This window comes from Odocoileus virginianus, unplaced genomic scaffold, assembly GCF_023699985.2.
Source record: "Odocoileus virginianus isolate 20LAN1187 ecotype Illinois unplaced genomic scaffold, Ovbor_1.2 Unplaced_Contig_21, whole genome shotgun sequence".
In the NCBI taxonomy this organism is placed as follows: domain Eukaryota; kingdom Metazoa; phylum Chordata; class Mammalia; order Artiodactyla; family Cervidae; genus Odocoileus; species Odocoileus virginianus.
In genome coordinates, this window is record NW_027224338.1 from 527,421 (window position 1) to 544,264 (window position 16,844).

General features: G+C 36.2%; 1 protein-coding gene and 1 non-coding gene across 3 annotated transcripts in view; both read right to left on the reverse strand.

Annotated features, from left to right (window-relative positions):
- The window catches only part of PHF6 (PHD finger protein 6), a 56,034-nt gene that overhangs the window by 21,027 nt on the left and 18,163 nt on the right, over positions 1 to 16,844 (reverse strand). Inside the window, exons 5-8 of one of the 2 annotated variants that reach the window (XM_020874065.2) lie at positions 16,727 to 16,770; positions 6,673 to 6,839; positions 6,369 to 6,512; positions 790 to 894 (exon numbers count right to left, since the gene is read on the reverse strand). In XM_020874065.2, the coding sequence (XP_020729724.1) occupies positions 790 to 894; positions 6,369 to 6,512; positions 6,673 to 6,839; positions 16,727 to 16,770 (460 nt within the window). Of the gene's footprint in view, positions 1 to 789; positions 895 to 6,368; positions 6,513 to 6,672; positions 6,843 to 16,726; positions 16,771 to 16,844 lie in introns of both variants that reach the window. The other variant, XM_020874064.2, reaches the window with a different exon arrangement.
- On the reverse strand, positions 16,486 to 16,588 carry LOC139034050 (U6 spliceosomal RNA). Its single transcript, XR_011486522.1, has one exon. It is a non-coding gene; the product is annotated as a U6 spliceosomal RNA (small nuclear RNA).

Consider the following 16,844-nt stretch of genomic DNA (forward strand, 5'->3'; position numbering starts at 1 on the left):
ATGAAATGAGTACCACAAATTCTTGATAACTGACGAGTCAAGGTGATGGATAGACGTGTGTTACTAGTCTTTCTAATTTTGATGTTTGAAAATTTTCACAAAAAAATTTTTTAAATAAAATCATTTCTAGAGACAACTGCTGTCTTAAATATTTTGCATTCCTAGGACATTTTATAATATTCATAAACTGTAAAGGAGTAACTGATCAAATAAAGATGCCAATATTTCTTAAAGCTATTTATTAGTAATTCAGTATGTTTAAAAACATTAGACTTAGGCACATTTTATAAAGGAAACTTTAAAGCTATGATAAACATATTAAGAGACAACTGTGTATGTGAACTTTAAACAGAAAGCTCTGAAAAAAATCTTTTCCTTTTATTTAAAAAAAAAAAGAATGAATAACAACATGGGGAGGTTCTCAATACTCTATTGGGGTCATGAAATTTTTCTTAAAAGCGAACTTAAACAATTTAACATTTTAAACTTAATAAGGTGTGTCACATTCACATCCTCATTTATTTTATTAAAAGACTCTCAAAATACCCTGAAATATAAATCTCCATATAATTCTCTTAAGTAATGAAGTTACATAGAAAGAAGAATAACTTTCAGTAACATCAGCATCCTTTATTATATTACAAATGAGTCAAATATATACTTTGCTTTAACACATGAACTACTTTATATTAAAATTTTTGGAGACTGGATGAATTTAAGATGTGTTCTAAATTTAAAGCACAAAGTCAGAAGAGTAACGTTGCATAGCATAAACATAAAAGCACAGACCATTCTTTTGCCTCGTTTAATCTCCTGAAGTACAGTTTTAATATCAAAATCTCCAAATTCTGCTCTCGAAGTTGTGGTAAGCTGAACGGTGCCAGAAGAAAATAACTAGAGAAGAAAAATGCAAAAACATGTAATATTCAGAATCCTTGTGAGAAAAAGATTAAACAATGTGTGCAAGAATGTGTTATATTATTTTAATATCCTGAGAAAGATGACTTTTCCTTAATCAAGTACTGACTCAAATATATTTTTAATCTATCCACATGTCTGACTAAAATATAACTCAAAATAAGAACAACTGAATAAAACTAATGTTGCCAGTAGAGAAACAATATTAAATGCTTCATTAAACAAGAAGAGTTCAGCAGTGTCATCCTGTCATCTCAACTATTTTACATTTCCACAAAGTTTAAAAAAATAGTTTCAAATGACAAATTTCAACCACAGATACAGATAAGAATCACCCATAGATTTTTTTTTCAAACTAGACATGTTTGGGATCTACTCCAGGGATATATATTTTGGAAAAACCTCCTCAGGTAAATTTGATATGTGTCTCTGATTAAGAACTCCTGAAATAAGTAATATAATTTAAAAAAAATTTTTGGCCATATCACATGACTTGTGGGATCTTCCTTCCCTAACCAGGGATTGAACCCAGCCCCTTTGCAGTGAAAGTGTAGAGTCCCAACCACTGGACCAGTAGGGAATTCTATAAATAATATAATTTTTAGAACCTAACCATCAATGGGATGAGTAATTTCAATACAACCTATTTCAAATATGCTTACATATACCATATGTCAGACCTGTATCTAAGGATGCAAAGATAAGATACAGTTTTTACCCACAAGGAATTAAGGCTCATAAATGAATAACTGCAATACAATGTAAGAAGTATAATAAGAGAGATTTTTACCAGGTTATAGTGGAGTCTAAACATAGCTTCCAAGACAAGTTTATAAAGGTGATGTTTTTAGTTCTAAGACTGTTAATTATGGATTATCTGGAACATAGTAACTACAATCAGGATTACTTTAAATCCCACTAAAATCATAAACACTATATATTTTAAAATCTAGAGTCTATGAAGATTTGGGATTATAGAACATAATCTAAAAGAGACACTCAGAGGGCTCAAACAAACCTTGTGTGCACCAGGACCCAGAGACCCCACAGAGACTGAGACAGAACTGTGTTTGAGTGTCTCCTGTGGAGGTATGGGTCAGCAGTGGACTGCCGCAGGGGCAGGGGCTCTGGGTGCAGCAGACCTGGGTATGGCATAAGCCCTCTTGGAGGAGGTTGCCATTAACCCCACCATAGAGCTGCCAGAACTTACACAGGACTGGGGAAACAGACTCTTGGAGGGCACAAACAGAACCTTGTGCACCAGGACCCAGGAGAAAGGAGCAGTGACCCCACAAGAGACTGACCCAGACTTGCCTGTGAGTGTCCAGGAGTCTTGGCAGAGGCATGGGTCAGCGGTGGCCTGCTGCAGGGTTGGGGGCACTGAGTGTAGCAGTGTGTGCATGGGACCTTTTGAAGGAGGTCGCCATTATCTTCATTACCTCCACCATAGTTTGGCCTGAAGGAGATAGGTTCTGGGTGTTCATTGGAGGGACTGATGCTGAAGCTGAAACTCCAATACTTTGGCCACCTCATGCGAAGAGTTGACTCATTGGAAAAGACCCTGATGCTGGAAGGGATTGGGGGCAGGAGGAGAAGGGGACGACAGAGGATGAGATAGTTGGATGGCATCACCAACTCGATGGGCATGAGTTTGAGTGAACTCCGGGAGTTTGTGATGGACAGGGAGGCCTGGCGTGCTGCGATTCATGGGTGGCAAAGAGTCAGACACGACTGAGCGACTGAACTAACTAAGGAACTAAATAACAGGGAGGGAACACAGCCCCACCCATCAACAGAAAATTGGATTAAAGATTTACTGAGCATGGCCCCACCCATCAGAACAAGACCCAGTTTCCCCCTCAGTCAGTCTCTCCCATCAGGAAGCTTCCATAAGCCTCTTATCCTTCTCCATCAGAGGGCAGACAGACTGAAAACAATCACAGAAAACTAACCAATCTGATCACGTGGACCACAGCCTTGGCTAACTCAATGAAAAATGAGCCATGCCGTGTAGGGCGACCCAAGACGGATGGGTCATGAGGGAGAGTTCTGACAAAATGTTGTCCACTAGAGAAGAGAATGGCAAACCAAGGCAAGGTATTCTTGCCTTGAGAACCCCATGAACAGTATGAAAAGGCAAAAAGATAGGACACTGAAAGATGAACTCCCCAGGTCGGTAGGTGCCCAATATGCTACTGGAGATCAGTGGAGAAGTAACTCCAGAAAGAATGAAGAGACGGAGCCAAAGCAAAAACAACACCCAGTTGTGGATGTGACTGGTGATGGAAGTAAAGTCCAATGCTGTAAAGAGCAATATTGCATAGGAACCTGGAATGTTAGGTCCATGAATCAAGGCAAATTGGAGGTGGTCAAACAGGAGATGACAAGAGTTAACATCAACATTTTAGGAATCAGTGAACTAAAATGGACTGGAATGGATGAATTTAACTCAGATGACCATTATATCTACTACTATGGGCAGGAATCCCTTAGAAGAAATGGAGTAGCCATCATACTCAACAAAAGAATCTGAAATGCAAGTACTTGGATGCAATCTCAAAAATGACAGAATGATCTCTGTTCGCTTCCAAGGCAAACCATTCAATATCACAGTAATCCAAGTCTATGCCCGACCAGTAATGCTGAAGAAGCTGAAGTTGAACAGTTCTATGAAGGCCTACAAGACCTTCTAGAACTAACACCCCCCCTCCCAAAAAAAAAAAAAAAAAATGTCCTTTTCATTATAGGGGACTAGAATGCAAAAGTAGGAAGTCAAGAAATACCTGGAGTAACAGGCAAATTTGGCCTTGGAGTACAGAATGAAGCAGGGCAAAGGCTAATAGAGTTTTGCCAAGAGAACACACTGGTCATAGCAAACACCCTCTTCCAACAACACAAGAGAAGACTCTACACATGGACATCACCAGATGGTCAACACCAAAATCAGATTGATTATATTCTTTGCAGCCAAGATGGAGAAGCTCTACACAGTCAGCAAAAACAAGACTGGAATGCTGACTGTGGCTCAGATCATGAACTCCTTATTGCCAAATTCAGACTTAAATTGAAGAAAGTAGGGAAAACCACTAGACCATTCAGGTATGACCTAAATCAAATCCCTTATGATTATACAGTAGAAGTGAGAAATAGATTCAAGGGATTAGATCTGATAGACAGAATGCCTGAAGAACTATGGACGGAGGTTCATAACACTGTACAGGAGGCAGGGATCAAGACCATCCCCAAGAAAAAGAAATGCAAAAGGCAAAATGGTTGTCTGAGGAGGCCTTACAAATAGCTGAGAAAAGAAGAGAAGTGAAAAGCAAAGGAGAAAAGGAAAGATATACCCATCTGAATGCAGAGTTCCCAAGAATAGCAAGGAGAGATAAGAAAGCCTTCCTCAGTGATCAATGCAAAGAAATAGAGGAAAATAATAGAATGGGAAAGACTAGAGATTTCTTCAAGAAAATTAGAGATACCAAGGGAACATTTCATGCAAAGATGAGCACAATAAAAGGACAGAAATGGTAAGGACCTAACAGAAGCAGAAGATATTAAGAAAAGGTGGCAAGAATACACAGAAGAACTATACAAAAAAGATCTTCACGACCCAGATAATCACGATAGTGCAATCACTCACCAACATCCAGACATCCTGAAATGTGAAGTCAAGTGGGCTTTAGGAAGCATCACTACAAACAAAGCTAGTGGAGGTGATAGAATTCCAGTTCAGCTATTTCAAATCCTAAAAGATCATTTTGTGAAAGTGCTGCACTCAATATGCCAGCAAATTTGGAAAACTCAGCAGGAATGGAAAACGTCAATTTTCACTCCAATCCCAAAGAAAGGCAATGCCAAAGAATGCTCAAACTACCGCACAACTGCACTCATCTCACACGCTAGCAAAGTAATGCTCAAAACTCTCCAAGCCAGGCTTCAGCAATATGTGAACCATGAACTTCCAGATGTTCAAGCTGGATTTACAAAAGGCAGAGGAACCATAGATCAAATTGCCAACATCCGTTGGATCATCAAAAAAGCAAGAGAGTTCCAGAAAAACATCTACTTCTGCTTTACTGACTATGCCAAAGCCTTTGACTGTGTGGATCACAACAAACTGGAAAATTCTGAAAGAGATGGGAATACCAGACCACCTGACCTGCCTCCTGAGAAATCTGTATGCAAGTCAGGAAGCAACAGTTAGAACTGGACATGGAACAAGAGACTGGTTCCAAATTGGGAAAGGAGTACGTCAAGGCTGTATATTGTCACCCTGCTTATTCAACTTATAAGCAGAGTACATCATGAGAAGTACATCCTGGGCTGGAGGAAGCACACACTGGAATCAAGATTATGGGGAGAAATATCAATAACCTCAGATATGCAGATGACACCACCCTTATGGCAGAAAGCAAAGAACTAAAGAGCCTCTTGATGAAAGTGAAAGAGGAGAGAGTGAAAAAGTTGGCTTAAAACTCAACATTCATAAAACTAAGATCATGGCATCTGGTCCCATCAATTCATGGCAAATAGATGGGGAAGCAATGGAAATAGTGAGAGATTTTATTTTCTGGGGCTCCAAAATCACTGCAGATGGTGACTGCAGCCATGAAATTAAAAGACGCTTGCTCCTTGGAAGAAAAACTATGACCAACCTAGACAGTATATTAAAAAGCAGAGACATTACTTTGCCAGCAAAGGTCCATCTAGCTATGGTTTTTCCAGTAGTCATGTGTGGATGTGAAGTTTGGACTATAAAGAAAGCTGAGCGCCAAAGAACTGATGCTTTTGAACTGTGGTGTTGGAGAAGACTCTTGAGAATCCCTTGGACTGCAAGGAGATCCAACCAGTCCATCCTAAAGGAGATCAGTCCTGAATATTCATTGGAAGGACTGATGTTAAAGCTGAATTCCAATACTTTGGCCATTGATGCAAAGAACTGACTCATTTGAAAAGACCCTGATGCTGGGAAAGATTGAAGGCAGGAGGAGAAGGGGATGACAGAGGATGAGATTGGTTGGATGGCATCACTGACTCAATGGACATGAGTCTGAGTAAACTCCAGGAGTTGGTGATGGACAGGGAGGCCTGGCATGCTGCAGTCCATGGGGTCACAAAGAGTCGGACACAACTGAGCGACTGAACTGGGGATGTAATGTACAGCATAGGAGACCTAGTCAATAATATTGTAGTAACTTTGTATGATACATGGTAACTAATCTTATTGTGATCATTTTGTAATATATAAAAACAATGAATTGCTATGGTGTATGTCTGAAACATATAATATTGTAAGTCAATTATACTTTTAAAAAAGATTTGGGAACATATGATATGCTATTCCTAATTCTAAAACACCAATACTGTGGAGGGAAGTTCTATATTTGGTTACTAGCTAAATGCCTTTCCAAAACTTGGATTTAAAAGCATATAAAAAGAACCATACTTACCATGCACTTATAATGTGCAGCTGCCTTCTTGGCATTAAATATATGCAGTTTGCCTCTGGCTTCATTTTCTTCCTCCCCTACATGACAAAATCCACATTTAGGCCTGGTGTCACTAGGGCTGCTTCTATGTGGAGACCGATCTCTCTGCAAATGTGAAAGAAAAAGAAAAACTTGAAAAAAATCCATAAAAAATATGCTACCAGTACCTCAAGCTTAGTTGACACTTCAAATGATTAACTTCACCTATAAACACAGGTATACTCATGTTGACACAAAAGTAAGAATCCAACATTTTTCTACTTACATAGGAACTACTTTCCATTTCATCTGTTCCATGGGAGGATGTGGACCTGGTATCTTCTGACAGTCCTTTAAAATTAGTTTTTCGTGGCCTTCCTTTGCGGCTTTTCTTTTTACTTTTAGGTGATGAAGGCTCCAGTTCATGTTCATTAAAACTTTCTTCTAAATCAGCTGCTTAAAAATGAAGAAAAGCTTTATTCACATGGACCAATCTTAAAATGAGCATTAGTTCTTGGGTCCTTAGAACATACGTTTCTCCTCAGAATATCACCTCAGGATATGAGGAGAAATGGTCTGTGGTATGTTTGATCCCTAACATTTCATACAAATGCAATGAAAATCAAATACAAAGAAATAGTTTTATTACAATCATTGTATATTAATTATTTCCATCAAATTTATAATTCTATGGAAACAAGTTTTGTGATCCCGACTGTGCACATAATTCAGTAAACATTTCCAAATACTAATAAGGGAAATTTTAGAATTAGATCTTATTGGACTTCCTTCGTGGCACAGTGGATAGGAATCGCCTGCCAATGCAGGGGATACAGGTTTGATCCCTGGTCTGGGAAGATTCCACATGCCATGAAGCAAGTAAGACCATGAGCCACAGCTACTGAGCCCACAATTTAGAGCCCGTGAGCCGCAAATACTGAAGCCTGCACTCTCTAGAGCCTGTGCTCCACAAGAGAAGCCACTGCAGTGAGAAGCCCACACACCACAACTAGAGAGTAGCCCCACTTGCCACAACTAAAGAAAGCCCATGCAAAGCAACGAAGACTCAGTGCAGCCAAAATAATAATAATAAAATAAATAATTTTTTAAAAAAGAATTAGATCTTGTGTTGTTTTTGTTTTTGTTTTTGAACCATAGGTTTCAAAGAGTTTTCCCTCACACTATTGGTGAAATCAGAAAAATTACCCAAAAAATAAACTTACCATAACTTGGAAAACTAAATGAAAATAAAGTAGATATAACATGCATGTGTGCTCAGTCCCTCAGTCATGTCTCTTTGTGACCCCATGGACTGTAGCCTGCCAGTCTCCTCTGTCCATGGAATTTTCCAGACAAGAATACTAGAGTGGTTGTCATTTCCTTTTGCAGGGGATCTTCCCAACCCAGGTATCAAATCTGGGTCTCCTGCACTATAGGAGGATTCTTTATTGACTGAGCTACCAGGGAAGCTCAGTCACCTCCTCCAGGGGATCTTCCCAATCCAGGGATTGAACCTGTGTCTCCTGCATTGGCAGGTGGATTCTTTACCACTGCACCACCTGGAAAGCCCATGGTATATCTGTGCTGTCCAATATAGCAGCCACTGGCAGCATGCATTTTTAAAAATTTAAATCATTTATAATGAAATAAGATTAAACCATCAGTTTCTCAGTCTGACTGACCACATTTAAATATTTATTAGTCACATGCAGTAAGATAAGTCTTTACTGGACATCACAGATATAGAATGTTTCTATCATAGCAGAAAAGTTCTACTGGACAGCACTGTTATAGATAGCTCTTTAAACTAACATGAAAATCAAAAGACCTAATTCAACAAAGAAGTCATTTACAAATGAGCTAACCAACTGATCAAGTAAACAAATATTAAGCCCTGGTGGCTCTCAGATGGTCAAGAATCTGCTTGCAACGCAGGTGATACAGGAGACCGGGGTTCAATTCCCGGATTGGGAAGATCCCCTGAAGAAGGAAATGGCAACCCACTCCAGTATTATTCCCTGGTGAATTCCGGGGACAGAGGACCCTGGCAGGCTACAGTCCATGGGATCACAAGAGTCAGACACGACTGAGCGACTAACACTTTCACTTCCAAAGTATAAAAGGAATTTCTAACGTAAGTGGTAGGAAAGCTATGTTGCAGGCTGTCTGTACATACTTTAATGGATTAAATAAAATTAATGTAGAAGTTTCAGAACTGTACTTCCCAGAAATTTTAGAAGAATTTGTACCACTAATAGAGGTGTTTTATTTGGTTATTCACCACAAAAATTTTATTTATCGAGGGCATACAGTATATAAGACAATGTATTTAGTATTCAAAAGATATAAAAACCAAATATTCAGTCTTAGAGTCAAACTATAGAAAGTTTTAGGTACAGTTCTAATACCTATTTTGATTTTTCTTTTACCATAAATTATTGACTATAATTCCATAGACTAATTTCTCCATGAGAAAGCGTATTAACTCCTATTCTCAGATGCTGATCTTTCCTAATAAATATTTAAGGAGTTTTTCTAAAGCAAGAAATGCACATTCATTATGATAAGAAAAGGGTAATTTAAGCAGTGTACTTGCACATATAAACTCAAGGAACTGAGAGCATTAGATCATTTGCAAAAAACAGTTACTAAAACTTCTATCAATGTAACTTCACCTAACTATGGTAGAATCTGAGAGAAGAAAAAGGGGAGGGGGAGAGTTTTATAGGCGAAAATCTGGATAACTCTCCCTGTGAAGACAGACAAGTCAATTAAAGATATATTCTAATCTTAACACTATAGCAAATTTAACATCAGAACATACCACCTACTTTCTTTAAAACATTTAATCTGAGAATTCTTAAGACACAATTTCATTAAAGCTATTAGACTTACCTGTATATACCAAAAATTAAAATGAAATATCATAACCAAATGTTTCAATCATCCTGGTACATACTATATCATATATGTAAAATACATAATATTCTGCCATTTACAATGAAAACAAAAATCATTAGCACTATAATAACACTACATTGTTAAATACCTATAAAGAAATTACTTAACTGATTTTATTATCAGGCCAAGATGTCTAGCTTTCTACATGGCATATCTGTCTGTCCTAAATATGAAATCGTAATTCAGTATAAAATTTCAGGGGACTTTAATAGCAATAGTAAAAAAAAAATCACACAAGATTGACAAAATTTAACTATATTAGACTCATAAACTTCTGAAAGTAAAAAAAATACATGATAAATTTAAAAGGCAAACAATAAACTGGAAAAATATCTTCTGTACTTATGACAAAGGATTAGTATCTTTATGATCTGATAAGCTCATAAAAGATTAAGAACCTAACAGAAAAATATGATCAAAATAAACTGTGATCAAATAATTCAAAGAACATAAATAGTTAAATATACTTTGAGAAAATTTGACTTTTCTAGAGTCAGTGTAAATTAAGTGATATATCATTTTCACCTATCAAAATAGCAATCTTTAATTATAAAAACAATAAATCCAACAAGAAATGGGTTAGAAATACAAACATAAAAGAAACCGCACAACTATACTGAGATAAATGATACTCTGGATGAACCGGATCAAGATTAGAATGGTATCAGTTCTTGCTAACCTTATTTAATGAAATGTTGTGAAAAGACAGAACTTAAGTTGATTCCCCAGCTTTCTGGAACAGTAAATGTATAATACTATCTTTTTAAAAAAGATATCAAAATATACCATAAAGCAACAGTACTTAAAAACACTGGCATAGGAATAGACACATATCAGCAGAAGAGAAAGCTAGGGTGAAAACAAACTTATATGGACATGGGAAATCATAGTATGATAATGGTGGTATTTCAAATGAGTTGGGGAGAGACATAATGGCACAAATGGCTACCTGTTTTCTAAACACTGAGATTCCTATTCTCCTACCATATGAAAAAATTAAGAGATGGAGCCAAAAAAATCTAGTACAATAACAAACTATAAATGTAATAGAAGAAAATGAAGAGAATTTGGGGGTTAGGACACCTAAAAAGCCATTTAGTGGCAGGGAATTAATATCTATACTTTACAGAGAGCACTTCAAATCAATTTTGAAAAGATAAACCTAGAAAGAAAAACATGTAAAAGATAGAACTGACAGTTCACAGAAGAAATATAAATGACCCAAAAAATGGGCAGAAGCACAACCTTATTAGTGATAAGAGAAATGGAAATTAAATGAGATAATCAGATGGGTAAAGGTTACAAGGCTGATAATACCCAGCAGAGGTATAGGGAACTGGACACTCTCATACAATGCTGATACATATTATAGTACTTATTTCCAATGTTAAATGCATAGACTCTCACCTGCCATCCCCATTTCTAAGACTTTATCCTATAGAATCACTTGCATAAGTACATAAGCACATATGTATAGGGAAGATCAAGGCAGTTTTATTTGTATGTGGAAAAAATAGATATGTGAGTTTTTAAAACAGTTTGTTTGTATTTATTTGGTTGCACTGGGTCTTAGTTGCAGCATGTGGGATCTAGTTCCCTGACCAGGGATCAAACCCAGGGCCCTTGCGTTGGGAGCACAGAGTCTCAACCACTGGAGCATCAGGGAAGTCCCAAGGTGATTTTTTAAAGTAGAGAAATCTATAAGTAAACTACAGTTCTATTTATTCTATGGGATATAACACAACTGTTAAAAAGAATGAGGTTGATCTGTATACAGACAGAGAAGGGTGTCTGATATATCACAGAAAGAAAAAAACAAGTTGCACAACATCACCTATATATATACTATAATGCCATTGTATTATGAATAGTGCATATATGGATACATATGTAAGATTGTATGTATGTAAGAAAGGTTCTGAGAAGATATACAAACCATTATTAGTAGTTACTCAAAGAGTGTGATTCTGGGGTGAAGAGGGGGCTTTCTGAATTACTTTAATAGTACTATTGTACTATTTAAATTTTTTTTAACAATGGGCAGTATACTACCTTTGCATTTAAAAGAATTCATAACATACAATGTGGTGAAAGGATGGGGTAAAGTCAGCCACTGCTGATGGGAATATAATCTAGCACAATCTTTCTAGAAAGTAGCGTGGCAGTGTGGATTAAGAACCTTAAAAAGATTAAACCTTTTGACCCCAGCAATACTATTTTAGGGAATTTATTCTGAAAATTATTTGCACATGAAAATGTGAGTAGGAAGCTAGTCACAGCACCTTTGTTTAAATTTTTCATGGTTGCTTACTGGTTTTTTTCCTATTCAAAACTGTGAGAATACTTTAACATTTTTTAAAGTTATCATTTTTAATAATAATTGTAAAAAATTATCTGCATGAAAGAAGGAAAAATTTTCCTTTCCACCTTCCAATTCCAACTGCTCTGCACTCCCAGGCCTTGACCTAATTTTCTTGCTTCCCTTTCTTCATATTTGCTCCCTCCCTTCTCAAGGTACTACTGTTAGGGCTTCTTTTCTCAGTCTCAAGGATAGAGAGCTTGGTTTTGAATCCTGGATCTGTTGTCACAGATGTCCTTGGACCTGAGACCTACCTCAGAGGGTTCTTGAATTAAAAGAGTTAAGGTACTTAATCTAGAACAGGGCCTGGCACATAGACACTCTCAATAAATGTCAGCTGTTATTTTCTATGCATATGCAAATCCAAGCATACTGCTCTACATCTTGCCCTTTTCCATCTAATATATAAATGCAAATACCCAAAATATAAGACCTAACATTTGAGTTTTTACTATGCCAGATGTGCTATACAGTTTACATGCATTATTTCATCTGAGTCTTGAAACAGCCCCATGAAGTTATGTCAGTCATCATCTCCATTCCCCATTTTACAGATAAGAAAAGTAAATTCAGAAAAGTTAAAATTATTTTGCCCAAGATCACAAAGCTGGGGAAGAGCAGAGCTGGGACAGACACGTGTCAGTGAGTAGAAGTATACTGTAGAAGTATTAATACCGACTATCGAGGAAATAAACATTTTCATATGCTCCTGCAAGGTAGAAAACTGATAGCTATACATATGCTTAATGTATGCATATTAATGCTCTTGAAGGACAAAAAAGAAACTGATCCTAGATGTTGCCTTCAGCGAAAAAATTTGGAAACTGAGAAACAAGGACAAGGACGAGAGGAAAGCTGCCTTTCTAGTACTTCATAAATCTATTCTATGCACCTAAATTGAAAAGGTTTTTAAAGACCTTGATACCACATTAAGATCTCCCTAAATTTCCACTGAATAAAAGTAATGAAGATTGGAAATTGCCATCATCCTGGGTGATTTCACTGCCCACATGGACAATCCAAGCAACACGCAGTCATTCATTTCCTTAATCTTCACTAATGTCCTCCATCAACCACCTAATCCCTATAATCACACCCAGATACCTCATAATCACTTAAAAGGATTCTATCTCTGAAATCATTGCTTCATATCATGGGACCACAGATGATTGCTTTCCTAAGTAGTTTCATTCTCACTGTTCTTCAGTCTTACCAGGACCTCCAGTCTATTAATTCCTTTCAGTTTATTTCTCTCTAGCAAATATTCTAAACTTCCTATCCCTTTACTTCTTTGTTGAACTCACTTGGAAAAAATCCTGATTCTTTTTTTTTAAGGAGTTAATCAGAAATTAAATTGCCATTCATTTCATCCAGTATGATTTATCTGTTGGTATAAAGAAAGAAAGTGAAGTCGTTCAGTTGGTCCGATTCTTTGTAACCCCCTGGACTGTAGCCTACCAGGCTCCTCCGTCGATGGGATTTTCCAGCCAAGAATCTTGGGAGTGGGTTGCCAAAAATCCTGATTCTGAATGAAGCAACTAGTCACTTTCTCTGTGCTACACCCAGGATCCCGAATTGCTGAAGGAAATGTCACGCAACCTTTTTTAATCATTTTATAAATTCAGGGTTACTAACCTCAACTGTTCCAATAAGGTCTGTAAACTTTAAATTTCTTTAGGTAAACTTTCTCCCCTGGTCTTCACAACTAGTATTTTAAAATTCTCTCCTTCAACTGCCAACACTCACCCATCTCCCTATACTTTCCCTCACAAACAGACCTAATAGGAACCACCTATCTTCCTTCTCTATTACAGTGGAAAGGTTCTCCTTATCACAGGGCAATTGTTCCACCTGTGCACTCAATCCTCCTCCTTGTACCTTCAATCTCTTCTTGTCCATTGAATCCTTTCTTGAAAGCATTAACAACTAATCCCCCTCCCCGCAAAGGCCAACTAAGTCAAAGAAACCAATCTGAAAAGGTTACATATTGTATGATTCGAAGTATATAACATTCTGGAAAAGGCAAAAGTATGGAAGATGGTACAGAGATTCTCAAATTTAATATTTCAAAACACAGTTCATGTTATATCAAGCTAACATAACAAACTGAATTATGATATTTATCACTTTAAGTATTAGCAAAGTAGGTACTGAGCCACAGATGGCAAATGATCAAGAAACTGCCAAAGGTATCAATTCCTCTTTGCTCTATAGACTAGTGCTGTACAGTTCTCAAAGACAGTCCCTGAAATACAATCCTATAACCCCCCACCATAAATTACAATCATAAAGTAGAACATATGTTTCCCATTAGAATAATGGATAAGTGGAAGTTCTGTTTCTGACAAAGCAACCAATATCTAATAAATTCAAGCTAGATAAATGTGATAAAGATCTAAGTTCAATAAATAGAAATTGCCATATTTTTAAATTGCACAGTTATGCTCTCAAGTTCTACAATATGAGTATATACACACACTACATATGTCAATAATACAGGGAACCCCAATGTGCTATCAAAGTATACACCGAACCCAAATTTCAAATCAATTGTATCATAAGTTTGAATTGTAGTATTCCTGCCAGTTCTATTAAAAGAAAAGTCCTCTAGAAAAGTATGAACTTAAATCTTCCTCATTAAAAAGTTTCTCAAAACAAAACAGTGGTTAAAATTATTTCCCTTTGTGTAGCCTGCAGTGACTTATCTCCACCACTAGATGGTACTATCAGCTTCAGAAACTGAGGGAATAATCATTGTTGCCACCCTTAAATACCCTGCCCCAGTATGCTGATAGACTTGCATTTGTCAGATCATTAAGTCTCAATCCTTGGTTTACTACATATGCTCACTAAAATTTTGAAGAGAATCAAATAAATACATTGTTAAAATCTGAAGCAATGAAAGGTGAGAAAGCTTATTCTTAACCTTTCACTAAAGGTTTTTCAACTCAATTCCAGAACTAAATGAAAAAACTGGAGGAAAACACTATAAAGTTTATCAGTTGCACTTTATCAATTAAAAAACATTCTGTTCTTATGTTTGTACAATATGTTTATCTTAATGATAAGTTTTTGCTAAAGACAATCTTTAACCAGCACTTCTAAAGTATTTAGATTAAGCTGGTACTAAAGAGAAAACAATACTATTTTGTATTATAAAACCAAGACCTAAGAAATCAAAAAGGGCCACAAATTTTAATGTGCTAACACTGATAATTAGGTAAGTCTTTATAAAAGAGACAACTTCCTAAAACAGCAGGCTCAAATCATTCTTAATTCTAAGCAACATGCTCTCAGAAGCTAACAAAAATTTGACGAATGGATGAGGAAGCTGTGGTACATATACACCATGGAATATTACTTAGCCATTAAAAAGAATTCATTTGAATCAGTTCTAATGAGATGGATGAAACTGGAGCCCATTATACAGAGTGAAGTAAGCCAGAAAGATAAAGACCATTACAGTATACTAACACATATATATGGAATTTAGAAAGATGGTAATGATAACCCTATATGCAAAACAGAAAAAGAGACTCAGATGTATAGAACTGACTTGTGGACTCTGGGAGAAGGCGAGGGTGGGATGTTTCAAGAGAACAGCATTGAAACATGTATATTATCTAGGGTGAAACAGATCACCAGACCAGGTTGGATGCATGAGACAAGTGCTCAGGCCTGGTGCACTGGGAAGACCCAGAGGGATCGGGTGGAGAGGGAGGTGGGAGGGGGGACCGGGATGGGGAATACATGTAAATCCATGGCTAATTCATTTCAATGTATGACAAAAACTACTGTAATGATGTAAAGTAATTAGCCTCCAACTAATAAAAATAAATGGAAAAAAAATAAATTAAAAAATAAATAAATAAATATTGGTTAGAAAAAAAAAATTTGAAAGATCTCTAATCTAAGTGGAAGGATAGAACAATTTCATATTAAATCTGAGCTTTCCATATTGCTAGTAAGAGTATCAAAACCATCTGTATGAGAAATTTGAAACAAGTCAGAATTCAGTTTCAGAACTTTCCCATACCTTTTAAAGACCAACTATACAGCTTGGCTAACTATAAACATGACTGTCCTGGTTTTGTACAAATTTAAGTGAAAACAAACCATAAAATAATTTTAAAGGTTTGTATTTTTAAATTGATTACTTCTTATGAACATGTCTGTATTAAGAGAGGTGAAAGTACTACAATGTGAATAAAAATTCAACAGATAGCTTGTTTATCACAAAATGTACCAGTATTTCTAGTCCACGTTTTCCTTATCTGACAGTAGCAAGGACTCTATAATTATTACCTTTACAATCCACTAACATAGTTACCTGAACACAGAAACCCATAACCACTAGCATCATTTCCCCCTAAAGATAAATATATTCTCCATGTACTCTTTACAGGAATTTTAAGGTAAAAGTTTTCTTTAAAAACTCAGATCTTTTTCACTATTAGTTTAATGTAAACTTTTCACATTAGTTTATACGAATGCTTTTCTCTGTCTTTTTTCCCCACTGTTCTGGTTCATTCATAACTTGAGTAATTTTTATAGTGCCTTAACTTAATTAAAAATGAACAAACGTGTTCTCTATACTTAAATATCTTCATTATAAATCTTAATAATAGGAACAAAAATTCACTTGCAGATATAATAAAACTGCTCTCAAAAGGCTTTGAACCTCTGTAGGAACTGGGTTAAGTATTCTTTCTTTAAAAAAATAACTGAAAAAATAAATAAATAAATATAACTGAAGTATAGTTGATTTACAATGTTGCAAAAAATATGGAATGCTTCATGAATTTGCATGTCATGCTTGCACAGGGGCCATGCTAATCTTCTCTGAATTGTTCCAATTTTAGTATATATGCTGCTAAAGCAAGCACCTGAGTGCTTTTCTTAATTCTTCAAATAGCATTCAATTTTAAGACACCTCTTGTGGTGAAAATTAATATAGTATAATTTGCTCATATTTCACTCAAATTCCCTCTTGAAATTAAAAAGTGGCGGAATGACGTACCTTCAGAATTATGTGCAGTTTTCTTGTGTTTTCGACAATAAACCCTACAAAAAATGAAAAAAATTAAAAATTACCAAGTGAACAAACCAACTCACTTTTCAAATTAAGAATGAACAGT